Source organism: Nannospalax galili, unplaced genomic scaffold (genome assembly GCF_000622305.1).
Source record: "Nannospalax galili isolate Female #2095 unplaced genomic scaffold, S.galili_v1.0 scaffold279, whole genome shotgun sequence".
In the NCBI taxonomy this organism is placed as follows: domain Eukaryota; kingdom Metazoa; phylum Chordata; class Mammalia; order Rodentia; family Spalacidae; genus Nannospalax; species Nannospalax galili.
The window spans coordinates 1,945,854-1,968,715 of NW_008343971.1; the positions used below are offsets into that span (position 1 = coordinate 1,945,854).

At 39.1% G+C, this 22,862-nt stretch overlaps 1 protein-coding gene across 1 annotated transcript in view; it reads left to right on the plus strand.

Moving 5' to 3' along the window:
* Window positions 1-22,862, plus strand: part of Dnah6 (dynein axonemal heavy chain 6) — a 317,890-nt gene that overhangs the window by 44,964 nt on the left and 250,064 nt on the right. The window contains exons 5-12 of the mRNA XM_008840298.1: window positions 2,714-2,981; window positions 6,180-6,314; window positions 6,413-6,533; window positions 7,302-7,431; window positions 9,923-10,091; window positions 10,529-10,645; window positions 14,477-14,677; window positions 22,495-22,615. Coding sequence (XP_008838520.1) covers window positions 2,714-2,981; window positions 6,180-6,314; window positions 6,413-6,533; window positions 7,302-7,431; window positions 9,923-10,091; window positions 10,529-10,645; window positions 14,477-14,677; window positions 22,495-22,615 — 1,262 coding nt within the window. The remainder of the gene's footprint in view (window positions 1-2,713; window positions 2,982-6,179; window positions 6,315-6,412; window positions 6,534-7,301; window positions 7,432-9,922; window positions 10,092-10,528; window positions 10,646-14,476; window positions 14,678-22,494; window positions 22,616-22,862) is intronic.

Genomic DNA, 22,862 nt, shown 5'->3' on the forward strand with positions numbered 1-22,862 from the left:
TAGCGCAGAAACAGCCAAAAACCTTGAAGACTTAAACAAAACTGAAGTACGACTTTCCTGTTGGTTTGGAGGAAAACAAAAAGAGATGTTGCAGGAAGGGAAACACTATGTGCTGCTTTTCAAGTGAAGCTATGAAAACAAACTCACTTGCATTCTATTATTTTATTGGTTGCTCATTTTCAATTAAAGGTCAGTAGTTCATTAGGCAGCTTGTTAACCTGCTTAGAATACATGAAGATTCTGTGTTTGATCCAGAATCTAGAGTCTTCATAAATACCTGAGATGTTTCTAATGCTGATGACCCAGTATAACAGCCTGAACCTGGACTGTCCCAGGCAGGCTCCTGTTCTGAGCACTGGTCCCCAACTGGTGGTGTTATTTTGGGGAGGTTTTGGAAACTTTAGGGGACAGGATCTGGCTGAAGGAAGTAGGTCACTGAGGCTTGCCCTTTGAAGGTTGTACCTGCCCCCCTCCACTGTGTCACACTCTCTGTTTCCTGCCTGCCCTGTGATAAACATCTTCTACCACATTCCTGCTGCCACCATGTTCTGCCTCACCCCAGGCTAAGGGATCAGGGTCTAAAACTTACGAGCTCATAAGCCAAAATAAATACTCCTTTCTTTTATGTTGTTTTTCTTAAGTATTTATCACAGCTATCCAAAAGTAACTAATACATCAGTTTAAAAAATACATCTTTGGGCCAGTGAGATGGCTCAGTAGGTAAAGGCACTTGCCACTAAACCTGATGATTTGAGTTAAGTCCCCAGTCCCCTCATGATAGAAGGAAAGAGCCAACATCTTGCCACTTGACCTCTTATCTCCATACATGTTTGTGGTGTGCTTCTCAACCCAGTAAATAAATGTAAAAAATAACAAATAAAAATATGTCTTTGTAGAACATGTGTGATTTTTTTGCTTTTTGAAGAGATGTAGATAGGAACAAGTTAGAGGCCTGACAGCGAGCAGCTTGTATAGGAAAGACTATATAAATAAAAATTTCTAACCAGCACTGAGCACTAACAAGTTGAAATTAGCATTATGGACCACATCTGCCATCACCAAGAGGAAGTGTTCTAGACACACATCAAGACCATGGTCAGCTGTTTGTTTTTCTTTTTGGTTGCTTTGATATCCAATGTCAAGGAAATATCTGAAGTTGGCTACAGTTTCAGTGGCAAGTTGAAATTTCATATTATGGAGAGAGTCACTCTAGGAATATCTTAATTATATCTTCAGTTCTTGATAGTGACAAAGGGAAAAACCTTCAAAGGTGTCCCATGGACCTCACAACACCGTGCAATCTCTGGGATGTTTCCTAGACCTTGTAGGTGTGAGTTAATTAGAATATAAACAGAAAGTCGGACATTAGGGTAGGGTAAAAACCAAGCTGTTCATGGGGGCTAGAGAGATGGCTCAACCGCTAAGAGCACTGGCTGCTCTTGCAAAAGACCCAGGTTCAAATTTCAGCACCCACATGGTGGCTAATAAGTCATAACTCCAGTTCCAGGGAATCCGACGCCCTCTTCTGTCCTCCATGGGCACTGCATGACATGGGTACACTTACACACATACAGGCATAACACTCATACACATAAAATAAAAATAAATTTTAAAATATTTTTAAAAAAGGATGTCAGATCCTCTGGAACTAGAGTTATAGATAGTTTTTAGTTGTCAAATGGGTGCTGGGAACTGAACCCTGTTCCTCTGCAAGAGCAGTCAGTGCCTTAACTGGTGAGCCATCTCTCCAGTCCCCATATCAAAGACTTTTTAAAGAATTAAACTTTACTTTTAATTTTATCCTGTTCCTGTGCTTCTCCTTGATCTTTTGCTGTTGTTGTTTTAAGTAGCTGAGACGTGCCCTTGATGACAGGTACAAAAAGGTATCTTCAACTAAACAATTTTCAGTAATAATTATTTATGATGAATTAGGCATGTATTTAGCTTAACTTGAGCCTTGATTTTAAAATTCTGTAATCTTTCTTGTAATTCTATCAATACTGGATAGTTTAAGGTTCTTTTATGCTATTGACATTGAATAATCTTGAAAGTGTTAATAATTAATATAAATTTTTTTGGTCTTTCTGACACAGGGTCTCCCTGTAGTCCTGGCTGGTCTGGAACTCTCCATGTAGATCAGGCTGGCCTCAAACTCACAGAGATCCACCTATCTTTGCCTCCCAAGTGCTGGGATTAAAGGTGTGCACCATCCATCATGCCTGGCAATAATTAGTAAAAACTTGATTCCAAGGAGGTTTTATCCTGGGCCAACAAGATGACTCAGTGGGTAAAGGGGCTTGCCTTCAAGCCTGATGGTCTGAGGCCAAGCCCCTTCACTCCAGGACCAATCCCTGGGACCCACATGATGGAAGGAGAGCACCAACTCCTCCTACAAATTGTCCAAATTTTCCTCTGACCACCACACACATGCAAAATAAATAAATAAATAAATAATGTCTATAGATTTAGTATAAAAAAATCATACAACTGTAATGATTAAGCATATCACTGAAGTGAAATTTTTATAAAAATCTCAACTGTTGCTTAAATCCAGCTCTTCTCTTTGAATTAACTTGAAAGTTAAATCAAATTTTGTTAAATTTTAGGTAATATGTGCCTTCAAGAAATTTATCTCTTTAGAACAAAAAAGTACTTCCATTGCTTAATCTTGTATTGAATACTTTATTAATTTTTCCAATTTTTGTTTGTTCAGAGTCGTATGTTATGAGAACATCAATAAAGAGGACTACTACACTATTAGCCAAAGGGCAGTGACCCACGTCTACAATGATGACATTGAATTCATTGAAATTGAGCGATGGGAACAAGAGTATCTGTACCACAGAGAACTCACCAAGATCCCCATATTTTCACTTTTCCGGAAATGGAAGGCTTTTAACGTGTGGAAGAAGAATGTCCGCTCCAAGAAAATCACTGGATGTCGAAAAGCGCTACAAAAAAATCTGTTTATTGTCAATCCTGTATGTATTTATGATTCGTATTTTGAAAGAGTTAGAGGGAAAGAACGTGTGAGTCTATTACAGGCCCTGGTATAGAAATACCTGACGTGGAATACTGCATCTTGGTCAAAGCATTCACAACTTTCCCCTGCCTTATCACTTAGCAATCTAGTCATCTCAGTGGTGCTTCTGCATGTTTTTAAAAGTGTTTTATTTATTTATATTTTATCTGTGTAAGTGTTTTACCTACATGTATGTTAAGTGCACCTATGTGTGCCACACCCAGGAAGGTCAGAAGAGGGTGTCAGATCTCCTGGAACTGGAGTTACAGACAGGTATTAGCCACTGTTTGGGTGCTGAGAACCAAACCCATGGCCTTTGCGAGAGCAGCCAGTGCTCTTAAACAGTGTCATCTCTCCAGGCCCCGTGTTTCCATATCTTACCTAGAGTTGTAAATGCAGACGTGTAAGAAGACAGCTGCACTGGTCTCCCGTAATTAGAAGTAGCTTAGAAATTTTAGATTTGCGATTCTACTTTTTTGTTGCTTAGACAAGCTGACCGACCTTTTGCGTACAGTGAATTTGCCAACTGTTATGATCATCTCCCCTCATCTTTAAGACACTCTGGATTCTTATGGTCCAAAATAATTTGAGACTTGTTTTCATGAGCCATTACCTCCTAGAATATAATATGTGCCCCTCTACCCTGGATTCAGAAGGAGGAGAAAATCCAAGTGTTTACTTTGGATGATAGCGTGATCATAGAAAGAGAACTGTTAAAGGATGTGTAGCCATATTTAAACTCAACCTACTGAATTTAAACTTGAATTCCAAATCTTATACTTCACCCTGTGGGAATAAACTGAAGTTGTCATTTCCTTCATGCTCAAAGGACTAGGTCCTCAGCTGTCTATTTCTTTAAAAAAATTGTTCTTTGACCATTGTATACACATATAGAGCATTTTAGCTGTTTCTACCCATATTACCCTCTCTCATCCCCTCCCTCTTCTCACAAAGCCCTGCTTCTCCCCGAGAAGACACCCCGCCAATTTTCGTGTCTTTTTGTGTGTGCATGTGACTCACTGACTATAATTAAGGTCCCTTGCACAGGCATGGAGGTTATTTACTGGATCATGGATTACTTTTTAGTGGGGGTCCCACTGATGAAAATGACACCCCTCCTCCAACAACCATTTGCTGTCAATGGTCTCTAGGGCAGGAGTAGGATCTCCTGCACCCGTCCTTCATCCATAATGAATTGTCGACTGGCCCAATCTTGTTCAGACATCAGTTATCTATTTCTAAGACACTAAACACTGTGCCCTCAGGTCAGAAGTCACAAGTCACAAGTTTGCTCTTTCCTTCTCTTTGCTCTGATAATTGGAGATAGTTTCATAGGCATGCCAGTCATATAATAAAGGAGCTTTCAGGGACTAAGATTAATAAAGTATCAATGCAAAATAAATATGTAGGATGTGTCATTTCAAGTCATCTATTCCATTGAACATTTTGAATTGTGGAAAAATACCCCAGACCTTGACATCAAATCAAACCCAACACCTCTAATTTCATAGAGGATTAATTGTCATTTGAACTTGGTTTACCATGCTTAAGCACTGCATAGATCACAATTATTAATCATTCAACATCTTCCTTGATTTGTCTTTTTTTTTCTTCAAACAGAGCCTCCCTGAGGCCCCAGATGGCCTGGAACTTGCTATGTAGACCAGGCTGTCCTTGATCCCATAGAGATCTGCCTGCCTACCTACCTGCCTACCTCTGTCTATGCTGCCACACCCAGCTTGATTTCTCTTTTAAATGATCTCTCCCAAGTTTCAAATCCTCTTATTGCTGAAAAATTGTCATTCTGCTACTAGTGTTTTTGTCATGATAGTTTAAATTTGTTCCTCGCTTCCTAGAAAGTTCTCATCTTTTTAAATTTTTATCATATTTACTTATTTTGTGTGTTTGTGTATTTGTGGCTACATGCCTGCTATGACACATTTGTAAAGGTCAGAGGAAACTCATGGGAGTTGGTTCTTCCCTTTCACTATGTGAGTCCGTGGGGTTAAACTCAGGTCATCAGGCTTGGTGGAAGGCTCTTTTACTTGCTGAGCCATCTTGCTGACCCTGAAATTTTCATTTTATGATTTTAAAGAAGTAGCCAACATTATCAGCTTCTGTTCCTATATTCATATTCATATTCTTGCTATGTATTCACCCATCTATAATATATACTTTAGTGATTTTTAATGTGTTCACAGAATTGACTAATCATTGCCACAGTCAATTTTAGCACATGTCCATCACTCCCAAAAGAAGCTCCATTGCCTGTAAATACTCATTCCCAAATTCCCCCCAACTCTCCTGTTTCCCCTCCCCTCAGCCCCCAACATCTACTTTCTGTCTACTTTCCATAGATTTTCTTATTGTGTGCAGGTCACACAAATGGAATTAGGAAATATGATTGGCATTTTATACTTAATGTGCTGTTTTTAAGGTTCATCTGTGTTGTAAAATAGCATCTGTTTCATTAGCCAACTGCATTTCTTTGTGTAGTTTTACCTGTTTTCTTTGTCATTTGTTTGTAGATATTTGGAATATTTTCATTTTGGCAATTATGAATAATCCAGTTAGAAGCAGTCATTTATAAGTGATTTTTCGAAGCACAAGTTCTCATTTCTCTTGGGCATAGTCTTAGGGATGGAGTTACAAAGTCACTGGTAACTCTATGTTTAACTTTTTGAGAAAACATAAAACAATTTCCAAAGTAGATTGTTAACCATAAAACTTTAAAGTCAAATTTAGCTTTGCTCTATGCCATCGCCTTTTAGATTAATAAGTGATCCTGTCTGTGAGCATTGTAACTGGGCATTGTAAAGTCTTTTAGTAGCCATTAGCCAAAGCTAATAAAATTTAAGATGCCCAGCTTTCGGTTAGTTGCCCTCAATTTTATTCATTAGATAGTTGAAAAATATGCATACTTTCTGAAAGTGAAAAGAAAGAGATATAGAGAAATTAAATCTGAACGTTCAAATAATTCTTTGAGAAAAGTGTTCTGAAGAATTCCTATTTAATGTTTGATTTGGTGCCCATAGTGCAAGTTACCATTCACTTAGAACCTTTACTAACCATTTTTGCTTTCCCTGCATTTTTATAATTTTAAACTACAGAACTTTAAAAAAAAAGTAAATAATGGTGAATTCTTATTTTCTTCTAGTATTTGCGACCAGCTCTTCTTAAAATAAACGAACTGTGTTATCAGTTAAGCTTTATGGGACTTTGTTATATTGAAAAATGTCACACCTACACCCTGCAGGAATTTAAGGCTGTGCAAGTTGTACGACTACAACAGGTAAGGCATTTTGTTGGTAAGGATGAAGATTGCTTTCCTACCAGAGACACTTTGGTATCACTAATTGTATATATCTATATATATCCAACAATGTCTAGGTGACAGAGCGCCTAGAAGAATTCCGAAATGAGGCAAAAGACGTGGTCAGGAAGTCTTGTCGATTCGCTTTGCGTGCTGCAGGCTTTATTCCAGATGACTGTGTATCTGAACCTTATGAGGGTATGACAGGCAAGGACCGGGATGTACCCAAAGTGGCAGCTTTCTAAAATACTATCTCTTCTTTATTCCCACTTTTCAATTTAAACAACCATTGTCTTTTTCTCTTGTTCCAAATTTCTGCTTGATCTTCTCTGAATTCCATGTGTTCTGTGAGAGAGGTTGCTACGGCCCTCCCGCTTGCATCTACTCTTCCTACTATGGACACAGAATCTTAGTCCAAAAGCACCTGGTGCAAGATCGGCCAAGACCGGACTCATCAACTGTCCATCATGGAGATGGCTCAGAGGTTTAAGAGCCCTCGGCTGTTCTTGCAGAAGACCTGGGTTTGAGTCCCGGTACCCACATAGTGGCTAACAACCATGCATAACTCCAGTTTCAGGGGATCCGACGCCCTCTTCTGACCTCTGTGGGCACTGCGTGACATGGATGCACTTACACGCATGCAGGTTTAACACTCATACACATAAAATTTTAAAAAGAGAATGAGTCAAACACAGGTGCAAAGGAAGGAAAGGTTCCTGGAAGGGGCCATAGTGATAGTCAACACACAATAGTTAACAAAAATGTAAACTGTGAACTGTCTACCACATTTTTTTGCATTGAAATTGATTGATATAAAATTCTTTGGGATAAATGGTCTGTTTTCTGGGGCTCTGAATTGTTTCACAAACTGAAAGATGTTGTTGCTTTGTGTTTTGATTTTTCTTTGAATTCATATTGAAAGAAATGGAATTTTTACACCAGACTCGTGTCTCTTGTTGTCCTTAGATTATTTTAAGATAAACATTACAAGTTTTGATTTGGAAGCTCCGTTTGATTTGCCCACTTACAGAGACTCTGAAAAAATGACGTACACAGAACAGGCCAGTAAAAGACATCACTGCACAAGGCTCACCTGGTAAGTGCTTATTGTTTCAGGAAAAATTAGAAGATCCATCTTTCTCAAGACATTAAAATCTAAACCCTGATCTGGGGAACTGGCTAAGTGGGTAAAGGGTTTGTCCCACAAGCTTGATCACCTGAGTTTGGATCCCTAGAACCTGCGAATAACATAGATGCAGTAGCAACCAAATCTGTAACTGCACTGAGCCCTTATAGGGGAGATGGGAGACAGACGGGAGAAACCCTGGAAGTTGCATAGGGCCACGCTAGCCTGGCACATGCAGCGAGAGAGACCCTGTCTCAAACAAGGCAGAAAGTGAGGACTGACACTGGAGGTTGTCCTCTGATCACCACACACATCACAGCAAAAACACACCAGCACACCAGGACATACACTCCCCATACTCCCCCACCCCCCTAACCCCAAAAAAACCCTAAACCCTGGAAGGAGAGGGATATGTTAATGTGCATGACTGGAATTTCATTTCCATGCCGAAGTATTTTTGTGTGCAGTTTAGTTATAGATAATAAAATTTAAACACAGAATTCTTTTGGGCTTGAGAGATGGCTGGACAGTTAAGAACACTGACTGTTCTTGCAAAAAATCCTGGTTCAAATCCCAGCACCCACATGGCAGCTAACAACTGTCTGTAACTCCGGACTGTCTGTTCCAGGGGATCCGACAGCCTCTTCTGTCCTGCATGGGTGTTGCGCTACACGGGTGCATTTACTTACATGCAAGCACAACACTCATACACATAAAATAAAAATAATAAGAAAAAACAGAATTATTTCTAGGAAATAAATCTCCATCTCTCTTTTTAAAATATAAACTCTTCACTACAATGTTCACCAAAAAGAATTTGGAGGATCTGGTACTCTGAATACACACCCCCACACACACCAGAAAACCACTCAACTGCCACCCAGCAGGCAGTGCAGCTTCTGGGAAAGGAGAATGGTGGACACTGGAGTGTGAGTTCAAGGGCAAGAGCTCCTCTAGCCTGGAGCCTAGAGACCAGCAGTAGAGTGAGCTATGGTGCCACACACAGCGTTATGGACCTCCTTAATCAGGTCAAGGGGAGAACCTGCTCCATCCTTTTGGTTAATAAACTGTAGAACCACATAAGGCTCTACCCTATCCCTAAGGCAGGTTTTACAGCTAGGAGCCAGGGACAAAGTCTTCCTCCTAGGGCCCACCAAGGGACTCTCTATTGTTAACATTCTTTCTGCCACCTGCTTATCCACTGGGTCTTGACCTTAACTATTTTCAGAGTTTAGAGTTCTTATCATGGTTACAAATAACTCTTACACATAAAATCACCAAACATCTGAAAAGTTGTCTGTGAGCATTCAGTGCTTCCTAACTTTAATTTTATTGTTTAAGAGTTTCTGCATGCATGTAATGTCCTTTGATCAACTCCACCCTAATTCCCTCCCCTCCAACTCTTCCTCTAATCCCCTACTGCCTTTCCCTCCCAACTTCATGGGCTAACTTTTTAAGCCACTGAGTCCACTGTATGTACATGTGTGTAGTAACATCTGCTGGAGGACCACTAGCCTCTCAGGCGCTACATCCTTGAAGAAAATCGACTCTCACTCTTTCAGAAATTAGTAGCTAATTAGTAGTAGTCTCAGTAAAAGTGGGACTTTGTGAGCCCCCTCTCTTGTCCATGCTCAAATTTTGGCTGGCTTGATCTTGTGCAGATCTTGTACTTGCAGTCACAGCCACTGTGAATTTGTGTGGCAATGGTCCTGTCATGTCTGCAGTTACTGATTTGCTACAGAAGTCTATTACTTCTGTCAATCTTTCTGCCCCCTCTTCCACCATAATCTCTGGGTCTTCAGGGGAAGGGGCATGATATAGATGCCCCACTTAGAGTTGTAGTGCTTCCTACTTTAACCCAACAATTAAAAGCATCTATTTATAAGTCTTGATTATGTGCTAGTTTATATATGGAAATGTCTGTGTAGCAATAAAAATCATTGAAACAGTTTCCAAGGCCACCATCAAGGCCCAAGAGTTTAAACAGAAGAGTTACTCTAAATGTGTCTTCTTAGCCTGCTATCTAATCACTGAAGAAAGGACACAAAATCAGCGCCTTGGGGTTAACAACTGCTATCAAGCAATATTCAGCAGCAATGATTTCATATTTGTACCAGTAGGATGTAAGTTAGAAATACTGTGTGTATGGAATTTTTCTTTAAAGTGTCTCTGAAGAACTCGTATGGCTCCTTGACTAGGTGAGCTGGACGTGTTTTCTGCCACACCTACATTGTGTGTCAAATAGCCCCTGGAAAATCAGAATGCCTAGCTAAATTTGTGTTTTCAAGGGAAGAATGTCTAAGAACAACTTTTCTGAACAAGAAAAACCTGACTTAATAAAACTAGACAAAAAATCAAGGGGAAATTGTGATATTTTAAATTTAAAAACTTGGCTAGGGTTGCTATGAAACATGGATGGTGGTCAGAGAAAACTGAGAAAATTTGCCTTTCTCTTTTCAAGCTTCATCCGTCTGAATGATTACCTGATTCAGAACACCCTACATGTCTTAACAGTAAATGCTGCCAGCTTCCTTTTGAGTTTTCTCTCTGACAAACTGAAACGAACGCCCTCAGCAGATGTCATTCAGAAGTGGATGACTGAGGAGAAGCCCGAAGTCGTCGACAAAAAGGTACATCCAGACAAAATTGAATCTCGGTGTTCACTGAGGAGCAACCACCACATCTGAATCACATTATTTCCTATATGCTGAGAAACAGAAAAGTCTCTATTTGAATATGAAATATTTGTTATTATATGTGTCACTTCTATTGAGGATATCAACTTCTTTTCTACTTAAATGTTACCAATCTCCCTCCTGCTAATATGTTTTCCCAGTTTATTTGCATTTCCATTTTTACAAAGAGGCTTTTACATTGCGGCATCATTTTTCAATATTTGCCTTTATTTTTTTCTTTTACGGGTGTTATTCCTTGAAAGACATCTTATATGCCAAGGTTATAAATTCAGATCCTTGTGTGAACTTAATATGAGTCTGTGTGTTTGCTTTACTTTATATAGCACTACTCTGTAGGGTCTTTGTAACACTGTGCATGCATTCCTTTCCAGGGACCCCCAGTGTTGGAAAAGCAGGAAGAGGACGAGTCTCTCATCCCCATGTTCCTCACAGAACTGACCCTGACTGTGCAATCACTGCTCTTCGAGCCTTCTTTGGAAGACTTTCTGGTGTGTGCTTCTTTTATTTTTGACGATTTCATGCATGAGTATTGTATTTGTTTCCTTTCCATCCCTCCCGGTCCCCCTCCAACTCCTCTATGTCTTTCCAGACCCTCTCAATTTCTTTTCTTCTTTGATTATTATTGTTACACATACATACATTTACAAACTATACATATATATATATACATATATATATATATTGTACTGAGTTCATTTAGTGGTGCTTGTATGATGTACGTGTGTTTAGGGCTTCCCACTTGGGATTAGATAACCTCTCAGGGAGTTAGTCCCTGGAGAAAACTGATTCTCCCTCCCTCCACATCCATTCATTGCCTATAGCTTTTCATCTTGAATTGGGACCCCATGAAATTTTCCCCACCCAACTTAGCATGTCAACTGTTCTTGTTGTTAAGCAGATCTTGTTAGACTACATGCTAAGGGGATTTCATTGGTGCGGCTTTCCTATCCTGTCTGGAATGCACTGACTAGCACCCAGTGCCTTGTCCCTCTTGTATGTGCTTCTTCATCTAATATCTGCAAAGAAGTTCCTTAAAAAAATATGAAGCAACATTTGGAGCTGGAGAGATGGCTCGATGGTTAAGAACACTGGTTGTTCTTGCATAAGACCCAGGTTCGAATCCCAGCACCCACATGGCAGCTGCCAACTGTCCTTGGCTCCAGTTCCAGGGGATTTGATGGCCTCTTCTGACCTCCTCAGGCATTGCACGACATGGGCACACTTACCTACATGCAGGCAATGCACTCATGCACATAAAATTTTAAAAAAATATATGAAGCAACTTCTTCATTGTCAGCTGGTCAGCAAGACTGGGGTTAGCACATTTTCCTTAACTGGGGGCAGACTGGGGCTTTGTGGAGCATGGTCAAGAGGACAGATTCTGTACAAACTTTAGAACTGACTAGAAGCATCCCTATAAGACAAGTATAGGAGATCACCGCTGTAAACATCAGTTTTAAAATCTTTTTCAAAACCATGCTTCCTCTGAGATAATTTTGTTGTTTTGGTTATTTATTGTTCTTTAACAAATTACCACAAATTTATCATCTTTAAAAAATTTTGTTGAGCTTTTGTGCATTTCATACAATAGTTCATACTCAAATTTAGATCCCTCCTCCCCATCGATGCCCTCTCACCCTACCCCCACTGGACCTCATGTATTCCACTGTAATAGAGCACCTTCTTGACCATAGCTATGCCATGTTAAAGTTTAGGGTGACTCTAGTCTCTGAAATTATCAGGCAGGTGGCCCAGGGTATGGGAACACATGTCAGCTGAACACTGGTTGTCTTGGGAACAGGTCAAAGTGTCCTGGAGGGTACCTGCTAACTGCAGATTTATGGCTTCTGTAGGTTATGCTTGGTTTGTTTCTGCAAAATAGTAATTGTTACTTAATAGAATAGAAATTGTTAAGGAGACTCTCCACCTGTAAGCTTGGGGACTTAAGCTTTTCACCCCTGGTTATGGTTTTTCTGTATAAAAGCTTACCCTAGAGATGACCCAGGGCTACACACTTGGGTTCTTGACACCCTTATGTAGTAGCCCTGGCCAGTAATGACTTTCATTTGGCAAAACTTTGTCTGAGTGCTCTTCTCTGGTGAAGCACCCCACAACACCACCATACATGTTAGGTTCCACCTGGTCAAACATTTGTACCCAAATGTCCTTTGGTGCAAGTTCATCCATTGGAGTCTAGTCAGCCTATCTAGAGAACTTAAAGAAGGTCTACTCTCTCTCACTCAGCAGTAATCAGTCACTGACAGTTCCCAGACTAAGGCCTGCCCACTGTCCATTTTCCTCCTCCACTCTGGGCCCTTGTCTGATTGAGTCTTTGATTCTCATGCACAATGCTACCATTGCTGCAAGTTCACATGAGCACACTTCCAGTGACCTGAAAGGCTTTATTTCCCTATGTTCATGGACCAGCCCTGGCTCTTACAGTCTTTCCACCCCCTCTTCCATAATGGTCCCTGAGCCATGGTTGGGCGAGATTTAATATAGGAGTCCTATCCAGGGACACACACTCTGCAGTCTCTTAGTCTCTAAAATTTAGTCAGTTATATATAGCCTTCTGTGTGCATCACATTCTCTTGTATAAGGTGAGAGCTGAGGGATGCACTAGTATTCTCTCCACCTCGTGTTCCACTATGTTCCATGAGCCTTAGGTGTAGACATTCCACTGTAGATATGTCACTTAGGGCTGGGCATCTCTCAGACTTGTATTCTATGTGTGTAACCAGTTGTGGAACTCGGCAATAGTCTCCATCTGTTGCAAAAAGAAGCTTCTTTGATTAGTGGTATATGGTACACTTGTCTGTAAATATAAGGATCCATATTTAGCATATGGTAAGAAATTTCATTTGTCTAGAGATATCACAGAGATAGCGTTTTCTCCAGCCATGTATATTTGGCTATAATTACAGTGCCACCCATGAGTTCCCTCTCATTAAGAGGGTTTTAAGTCCAATTAGACGGCTGTTAATTACCCTTCAGATAATAGTGTCACTACTACACCAATAGAGATAGTTTGCTGTGCCAGTTGTTATGGTTATTAGGCCTTAGGACTGGATTAGACCATTGATTTATATTCTCCCTTAGCAGCTAGCATAGTGTCCTCTAAAACTATCAGAGCTTATCTTCAGGGAGAAGGCTTCCATGTCAGTTACAGCTCCATTCCTCCAAGTCCTGTGTCCAAAGTATGTCCTGTCTTCAGCAGTAAAATTAATCATTTTAAGACAACAACCATGTTTCCTTCCAATTTTGTTTGCGTGTGTACCAGTATGCCTACAGACCTAATTTACCATCTCTCTCTCTCTCTCCTCTCTCTCCTCTTTAACATTATATCATAAGCTTTTGCTCATGACTTCAAATCTTTTTGGAGACATCATTTTGAAAGAGTATAGAATTTTCCGCTGTCTAAATATATCATAACTTATCGATCCAAACTACTATTTTTGAACTTTTAAAGCTTTCTCTAATTATTCTACTTATTATGAGTTATTCCCCAGTGAATATTCTCCCACATGAATCTTTGTTTATATGTCTAATTTTTATTTCAGCTTGTATTTCTAAAATAGAAAGTGTTGTCCAAACACTACTAAACTTTTAACCATCATTTAAATTTCTCCTAAGTTCAGTTTGGCCTTCCTTCTCTTGTAACCCTCTAGTGTTTTGTTCACATTTCGGTAAATATTGCATCACAACACATGGCAATTTTTAAATCTGCTTCTTTTTCAGTTAGAAATATATGTCCTGAAACTAGGTCTGTGTCCTCCAATTTGGCATATTCTCAGAATCAGTACACCTGACCGAGTTACAAAGTTGTTTCCTTTAAAAAAAGAAAAGAAAAAGAAAGATAAAAAAAGGATTTATAACACCAGGCATGGTTATGTATGCCTTTAATCCCAACACTTAGGAGGAAGAATAGGCAGATCTCTGTGCGTTGAAGGCCAGCCTGGTCTACATAGTGAGTTCCAGAACGGCTGGGGCTACAGGGAGACCTTGTCTCAAAAAGAAAAAAAAAAAAAAAAAAAAGATTTATTTTGTCATTTTTAATTTATTTTTTTATTTATCTGTGCTGGTGCTCACAGAGGCCAAAAGAGGATGTCAGATGCCCTACAACTAGAGTTATAGGCAGTTGTGGGCTGCCTGATGTGGGTGCTAGGAACTGAACTTTGGTCCTCTAGAGAATTGCAAGTGCTCTTAATTGAACCATCTTATAGTCCCTGAGTGAGTTATTCTAATTTAACATTTCATAGAATGCAAAAATCTATGTACAAGTGTAATAATCTACGTGTTTACACTTTTCTCCCTAACAGGATGGCATTTCTGGTGCAATTAATCATTTTGAAAACACTGTGTTGTCAGTTCCTAATCTAGTGCCTGACACGTATTTTGATGCTTTCACCAACCCATTTATTAACAACAAGCTTGAAGAGAAGACCTGTGGCCCTGGACCAAGTCTGCCAGCGGTGTTTGAGGATGACAAGAATTTTCTCACAATTATCCTTCAAATAAAGGTATATTGACTTTTGCAGAAACTATACTATTCTCAATTTCTAAGAGATGAAACAATGTGCCTTTTTCCTGTCCTGTCTGTAAATGTTCCATTTGTAGAAATTGGCATGCTCCTTATCTCTAAATGGGAAAGCTTGAAACTAATGTGGGTATCTTAAAAATTATCCTTCTGAGTTAAAAATAACTTTTTAAAAAAGCATTTCCAGCTGGGCGTGGTGGCACACACCTTTAATCCCAGCATTCGGGAGGCAGAGGCAGGCGGATCTCTGTGAGTTCAAGGCCAGCCTGGTCTACATAGTGAGTTCCAGGACAGCTGGGGCTACAGGGAGACACTGTCTCAAAAGACCAAAAAAAAGCATTTCCATATGTGGCAAAGCAGTTACCTATCATTCCCAAGTCATTTTCATGTGTCTCTTTGGAAGCAGTCCTGGTACAAACAGAATAAACAGAGCAAGTTCTCACCAGCCAGCACAATTTTTTTAAATAAAAACTCACAAACTAGATTTGGTATAATAGTGTTCAAGAACAGAAAGCAAACTCAAGCACTCAGCACTAACACAGACATTATAATACAACTCGGGCAGTAAGGCAAGAGGGCATGCAGAGGCCTTGGGCATAGACTAAGGCTTGCAATAGACTGTTTCATTGGCTGTGACCCTTCTGCAGCACAATCTTTTTAATTCAGTAATTATTTTTATTAAAACATGTTATAAGGCATAGCATGGTGGTACACACGTTTAATTCCAGCACTCGTAGGTAGAGGCAAGCAGATCTCTGTGAGATCAAAGCTAACTTGGTCCATATAAATGAGCTCCAGACCAGCTGGGGCTACAAAAAGACCCTGTCTCCCAAAAAAAAATTGATATAATTATCTGAGGTCTATAGATAGTAAATGCAATGCCCCTGTCCATAGCCCTTAAATGCAGATGCTAAGTAAAGCATACTTAAAGACTTTGAAAATAACATGCCACACTAAGTTCTTCAGCTTACATGCCCTGTTTTTAAAACAAAAGCACATTTATAGAACACATTGATAGAAGAGGGGAAAATAGCATGACTTCCGGGTGGTTTCTCACTGGGCTCTTTAGGTAATTGCCCTCCTGAGTGGACAACAGGAACGTGGCCCTCCAGTTAATTCACCTTTTCTCCTACAGCAGCATCTAGATACCATTATAAAATTTGACTACTTGTTAGTCATTGCTATTCATTACTTTCAGCCTTATGGAACTTAAAAATAAGCATGGTAGTGAACATTTCCACCCCTTAGAGTTCTTACAAACAACATAGGGAGCTGGGGAGGTGGTTCAATTGGCAAATTGCCTTCTGTACAAGCATAAGGACCTGAGTTTGGATCCCCACAGCATCCATGTAAAAACTGGATGTGGTGGCACACATCTGTCACCCTAGCTGGGGGCCTTGAAAGACGGAACAGCCAGAACACTGGAGCTTGCGAACCGGTCAGTCTAATCAGTTGGTGAGCTCTAGGTTCAGCGAGAGACCCTGTTTCAAAAAATAAAGTGGAGAGCAATTGAAGAAGACACCTGATATCATCAACTACTGGCCTCTATATGTGTGCACACAAACACAGGCACACGCACACTATACACACACACAAAATAAAGTTTGAAAAAAAATAACATTTTTAGAAAACATATAAATCAAGGCAATAATAGTCAAATTTTTCAATAAACTCATGAGAAGAAACTATGAATCAAGAATCTTTTAGCTAGCCAAGCTATACTCTACCTCAGAAGGAGTTTCATTTAACTAAGGAGTGACTTTGAGGAAAATAAAGATGATGGTTTTCTATTTGTTATGTATTTGTATATGCACGAATGCCTGAAACAAAAGGGTGAGAGGATGTACATAAGTGATGTGTGTTTAATAAGGTAGAAATTATGCAAGTTTCAAAACAGAAAGAGAAAGGAAAGAAGAGGAAAGTAGAATGTATATAGACCAATAATAGGTAAGAAATAATCAGTAAAAACCAAAATCACATCACCAAAGGCTAATAAGGAAACATTATTTAAAGATTATCATCATACAGAGAAACACAGAAATAACCAGAAAACGTGTTTTTAAAACGTGATCAAGTTGAGACCAAGTTAGTAACACAAGGAAATAAGAATGAACTCGATTCACCTATGAAAAGAAAAAGATTTGAGCCTCAGGAGTGGTAGGCACGCCCTCTACCACTGAGCTATGTCCCCAGCCTGCTTTTTTTTTTCCTACTTTGAGACAGAGTCTCACTAAGTTGCCCCGGCTGGCCTAGAATTGACTCTCTAGTCCAGGCAAGTCTTAAACTTTTCATCCTCTTCCCTCAGCACCAGAGTAGCTAGGATTACAGCTCTGTGTCACCAGATCCAGTTAAAAGATTTTCAATTTGGCTAGCAAAGTAAGACAAAACATGCTAACTATTAGAGAGGAAACAAAGTGATTCGGAAAAACTAAACTGTGTGTATGTGTGTTGCCGGGTGCTCAGTGGTGTAGGGACAAAGAAAAACAATGAGAAAACAGAAAGTGCGATCCTGTGAGTGGAAGATCTCCAACACCCACCCTACAGTCCATGATTTGCTATGAGACCTCACAGAAGTCAGCTTGTTGCCGTATTCATGACTGCGATTTATTACAGTGAAAGAATGTAAGCAAGATCAGCCGGACATGGTGGTGCAGTCTTTAATCCCAGCACTCGGGAGGCAGAGGCAGGTACATCTCTGTGAGTTTAAGGCCAGTTTGATCTACAAAGTGAGTTCCAGGCTAGCTGGGGCTACAGGGAGACCCTGACTCAAAAACACACACACAAAAAAAAATATAAATAGATAGATAGATAGATAGATAGATAGATAGATAGATAGATAGATAGAAGATAGATAGATAGATAGATAGATAATAAATAAATAAAAATATAAAAAAGATGTATGTGGTCAATGAAAAAAAGGTTTGTGGAGTAAAGTCCAGGACAAACAGAGCATGAATTCCAGTGTCCTCTCCCAGTAGACACATACAGAGCACCTAATTCCTCCAGCAACAAGTTGTGAGAACCAAGGAAAATACTGTGTAGCTAGGAAGCTCATTAACATCTCAATACCCAAGTTCTTCTTGGAGTTCTGCCACAAAGGCACTATGCCTAGCATGTGCCAAACTTCTAGACTCCCAGAAAGAAAACTGAAGGTCAACATAAACACATCATTTTCATGAGACACTCTTTCCAGACAAGGGATGGTGAAAACCTTCTTGAAATTCGGGTTTTCTGATGCTGAACAAAAGTCTGTTTTGCAAGCTGCTCTTCCAAGGGTAGCAGTTTCAGGCCTACTGGGCTAACCATTTTCTGCATATCTTCATATCAGATAGTTTAAATCAATTAGCATTAAGATAAGAAAGAGAATTAACTGTTTTAAAAGCCACACTTTGTAATGAAAATATAATATTTATAAATATTTATGTAAAAATAGCCCAGGGAACCCTTTTATAAGGTAAAGAGACTCAAACATAAATACAGAGTAAATAAAACTAATGTAAACAGATGATCTTAACACACAATTCTCATTGTAAAGAAGACTAAACAAAGAGACAAAGATATGGATGACCTAGCCAGCATAATGAGAAAGACAAGGGAATAACCATTAAAACAGAAAAAAAAATCAACCTTAAAAGCTATGAGATTACTGTGTAGACTTTTATCAAAATGAGTATGAATTTTTTTTAGATAAATACATTTGCCAAGATTAGACACATCAGGAAGAGGAAGCTCCACCTTACAAAAGAGCAGGGGGAGGGCGGGGGGATCTTATCAAATCTCTGAAGACCATTCCTGACAGGTCTTTCTCCTTCCCTCCTCCCTTAAGAGCTCTTCCTATTTTCACAGCCCCCTTTTAGTTTCATGATATGTCATGAACTAAATATGCATACACACACATATAATAAAATGAAAAAGGGACGATATATCTATCATATATATGCATACATATAATTTTAAGTCTATTATTACAGAGTTCCACAACTAGTCAAACACAAAGAGTGTCTGTGAGATGCCCTGCCCTGACACAGCTACAATGCAACCTTTATACCTAAGGCTCAGGGACGTAGAGGACAGGGTGTAGAGAGAAAATACCAATGTACCTCTCACCTCTCACCAATGAAGCTTCCTCATGCAACAGATGCTGATTAACACAGAAAGCCACAACTGGCCAAAATGTAGAGACTAAGAGACTGCAGAGTGCATGTCCTTGGATAGGACTCCTATATTAAACCTCACACACCTGCAGCTCAGGACCATTGCAGAAGAGGGCGCAGAAAGACTGTGAGAGCCAAGAGTGGTGGATGACCACAAAGAAATCGTTTTCTAGACTTCTGGGATCTTGCTCATATGAACTTCCAACGATGGTGACAGCATGTACAAGACCCATGAAAACTCAAACCAGACAAAAATCCAGCATTGAACTGGGGAATGAGTAAGAAGCCCCAACCTTAGCTGAGGAACTATTGACACTGGTCACTGCTCGGGGAGGGAGAGTTGATCTTCTTTAAGGGAGTGATGCTAGATAGGATGACCAGGCTCCAGTGGATGAACTCACATCGAGAGACATCTGGGGACACAAATTTGACTCATAGGCCTTAACATGTATGATAGAATGTATGAAATCTTGTGGGAGGGGTATGGGGGGAGGTGCAGATAGAGGAGGGGTCTAAATATCATCAAGATGTATTGTATGCACAAAAATTCAATTAAAAATAGGAAAAAAGTCTAGATTCTGCATATGAGAGAAAACATGCAGTATTTATCTTTCAGAGTCTGACTTATTTCACTGGAGGGGGTGGAATTGGATACATGTGACATGGAAGCAGAAGGGGGAATTCTTTGGGGATACAGGGGGACCACTAAGGAGGGTCAGGGGACAAGGAGGTCAGTGGGGGAGAGAACAGAGAAAAAGTGCAACGACGTATAGTATGACAATGCCACAATGAAACCTAGTACTTCATATGCTAATGTAAAAATTTAATTTAAAAAAATCTCTAAGGATCAAGTATTCACAGTGCTACATGAAATGCCCTAGAATATTAAAAATGCTCACAATGGAGAAACAACTCAATTCATAGTAGCAGAAAAGAAGATGACATAAATAGGATAACACAATAAGAAATATTGAAAACATGCACAGCTAGAAAACTGTTAAGATTTTGTTTTATATCTTAGGGAAGACACAAACTAGAATTTAATAAATATTCTTAGATAGGATGGCTCAGCAAAATAAAATGTCCTTTCTCCCTGTAAATCTGAAAAGTTACAAATATATAACAACCAGGAAAACACTGAAAAGAAAAAAAAATCTATGAAAGATAAAATACCAAGTATTAAATATAAAGAGTATGGTACTGTCACATGACTAGATTTCAAACCAGTAGACTAAAATAGGATGCCAAGAAATAAATCCAAGGACATACAGAGACGTATGAAATGAAAAGTACGATATCACAAATCACTGAAATAAATGAGGACTGTCTTAGAGATGGAGTGGGGGCAACTGAGCAGCCACATATCCCACATTGTATGTAAGGATACATGAGTCAGGTAAAAAATATATAAAACATGAGTCAGGCATGTTGGCACAGGCCTTTGATTGCAGAACTCTGGAGGCAGAGGTAGATCTCTGTGAGATCAAGGCCAGCCTGGTTACATAGCGAGTTCCAGCCAATTGGGACTACAGGAAGACCATGTCTCAAAAAAAATTGTATATATGTGTGTGTGTGTGTGTGTGTGTGTGTGTGTGTGTGTGTGTGTATGTGCGTGAAAGTACAAGGGGGCTTTTAGGAAGAGGAAGGGGACTATTGGGATGCAATCTGACCAAATAAATTATATACATGTATGAAAATGTCATCATTATTCCATTATTTTGCACTAAGAACATAGGCTAACAAAATAAGTTCAAGAGATCTGTTGTACATCATAGTGACTGTAGTTAAAATTAATATGGTATTCACTTGAAAATTTCTATAAGGGGGTTGGTTTTTAACTGTTCTCACCACAAAATGTGACAAAATTCATGTTTATTAGCTCAGTTTAGCAAGAATGAAACACATATACATATCAAAATATGTTGCATTCCACATACATGTATGATTTTATGCCAATTTTAAAAACACAACATTCTTCAGTACAATAGAAAAGAATATTTGAATCAGGTATATAGAGGTAAAATAAAATTGTGGCCAGGCATGATGGCACATGCCTTTAATCCCAGCACTTGGGAGGTAGAGGCAAGCAGATCTTTTTGCGTTCGAGGCCAGCCTGGTCTACACAGCAAGTTCCAGGACAGCTGGGGCTACAGGGAGACCCTGTCTCAAAAAGACAAAAAAAAGACATTGTGTAAGTAGTAGGAAAACATGGAGTCAATTCTTCTATAATTTTGTCCATATGAAAAGATTATCTAAAATCCAGATGCACTAATAGAACAAATTGATAAGCTTGTTACATAACTTCTTAACGCAAGATCAAAAATTTCACCAAATGAAAGCACGTTTGCAAACTGGGAGATTCTGTTCATTTCATAACATGGGCTTCCTAATACTGGAAGAACTCTTGTAATGGAAGGAAAAATAGCCAAAGAGAGAAACTTTACCCAGAAATATCAGCCTTACATAAAGAGATAGTCTACCTCTCTCATCAGAGAAATGCAAATTCAAACAAAACGGTAGCATTTTCCAGCCATCAGTTTAGCACAATTAAAAAGTGTGCCAAAAAATTCTGAGGGCTAACCTGGGAAGGCAGACACTCCTAGAATTTGATTCCCAATATAAAACAAGATTACATATGCATTTGCTTTCTGATTTAACAATGCCATTTTTAAGACATATTCTGAAAATATTTTATCAATGATAGAAAAGTACATATGCACTAGGTTATTCTTTGAAACCTTGTTTCTAAACTGCAAAATACTGGAAACTACCAACATACTAGGAGAGGAGACTGGATAAGCTATGTACATCTACAGAGAGGAATAACATGTAGCCAAACACAAGATTCAGGAAGACAGGTATCAGCTACATGGAATGATTTACAAGACACATTGTTAGATGAGAAAGGAAAAAACAAAAGAATTTCTATCATGTGACTTTTTATATCAAAAATAAAGGCAGAGAGGGGGAGATAAACCAGAAACTAAGGAAACTAGTGGGTATTAACTGGAAAAGACAGGTACAATAACTTTTCTGAGACTATATATTAATATGGTTGTAAAAAAGTAAGAATGAAGAGTGATACCCTAAAATAAAATATAAACAAAAACAAATTAACTCGAATAAATTTCAAATGAATAACATAACCACACCGAAGGACAGAGAGAAAAACTAAAGGAGATTTTACTTTGTTATTTTTATTGTTATCATTAGTGATAGAATTGAAATCCAGGATCTTGCATAAACTTTTGAACACAATATTTTGACCATATAACCTTGAGCTAAATATAAGTGTTGTGGTCTCCCTGGTAAGTTTGATTTTTGCACTGAAATCATAGTGCAGGCAAGTCCTAAACTACTCTCTGTGTGTTCTAGAGTTCAGCAAATAAGTAAAATCATATTGTGTAATGAAATTAGATTATTTCACCTCAGAGAGTTGCAAATAGGGAAGAGAGAAGGTTAGAACGAATCTAACGACATTGGACTGAGATTGGAGTCATGAGCTCATGGTTTTTCGTTGCTGGTAGAAAGACAGAGACGTGAGTTTTGTGTATACATGTGATGTATGAACATGGGTTTAGTTATGTTGGACTTATGTTTCTACTTAAGGAAAACAATCTTATTCGCCTACCTGTTTAACATTTAGGAAACAATTCATGCAGCATTTGATTCTGCCTCTACATATGCAGCGACATTTGAAAAGTTTCAGATGTTTTTCAAGGAAAATGAGAGTCTTGATTTGCAGGCTCTTAAGCTTCAGGAACCTGGTGAGTTTTCCAGCTGTCCTTGCTAATCATGTTTGATAGCGATACTGAGGTTTGTTATCTTTTCCATGTCGTGTTTAGTGACAGAAACAGCAGCCTAAAACAGTTGCCCTGACAAAAAGCAGGAGTATATTCATGTCTAGTATTTTCCGTGGAATTACCGTTTATTTTCATTCAACATTCCTGTCTTCAGACTACAGATTTTATAGTCTTTATAGTCTTGTCTCTTTGGGGACTTTTTTCTTTCTTT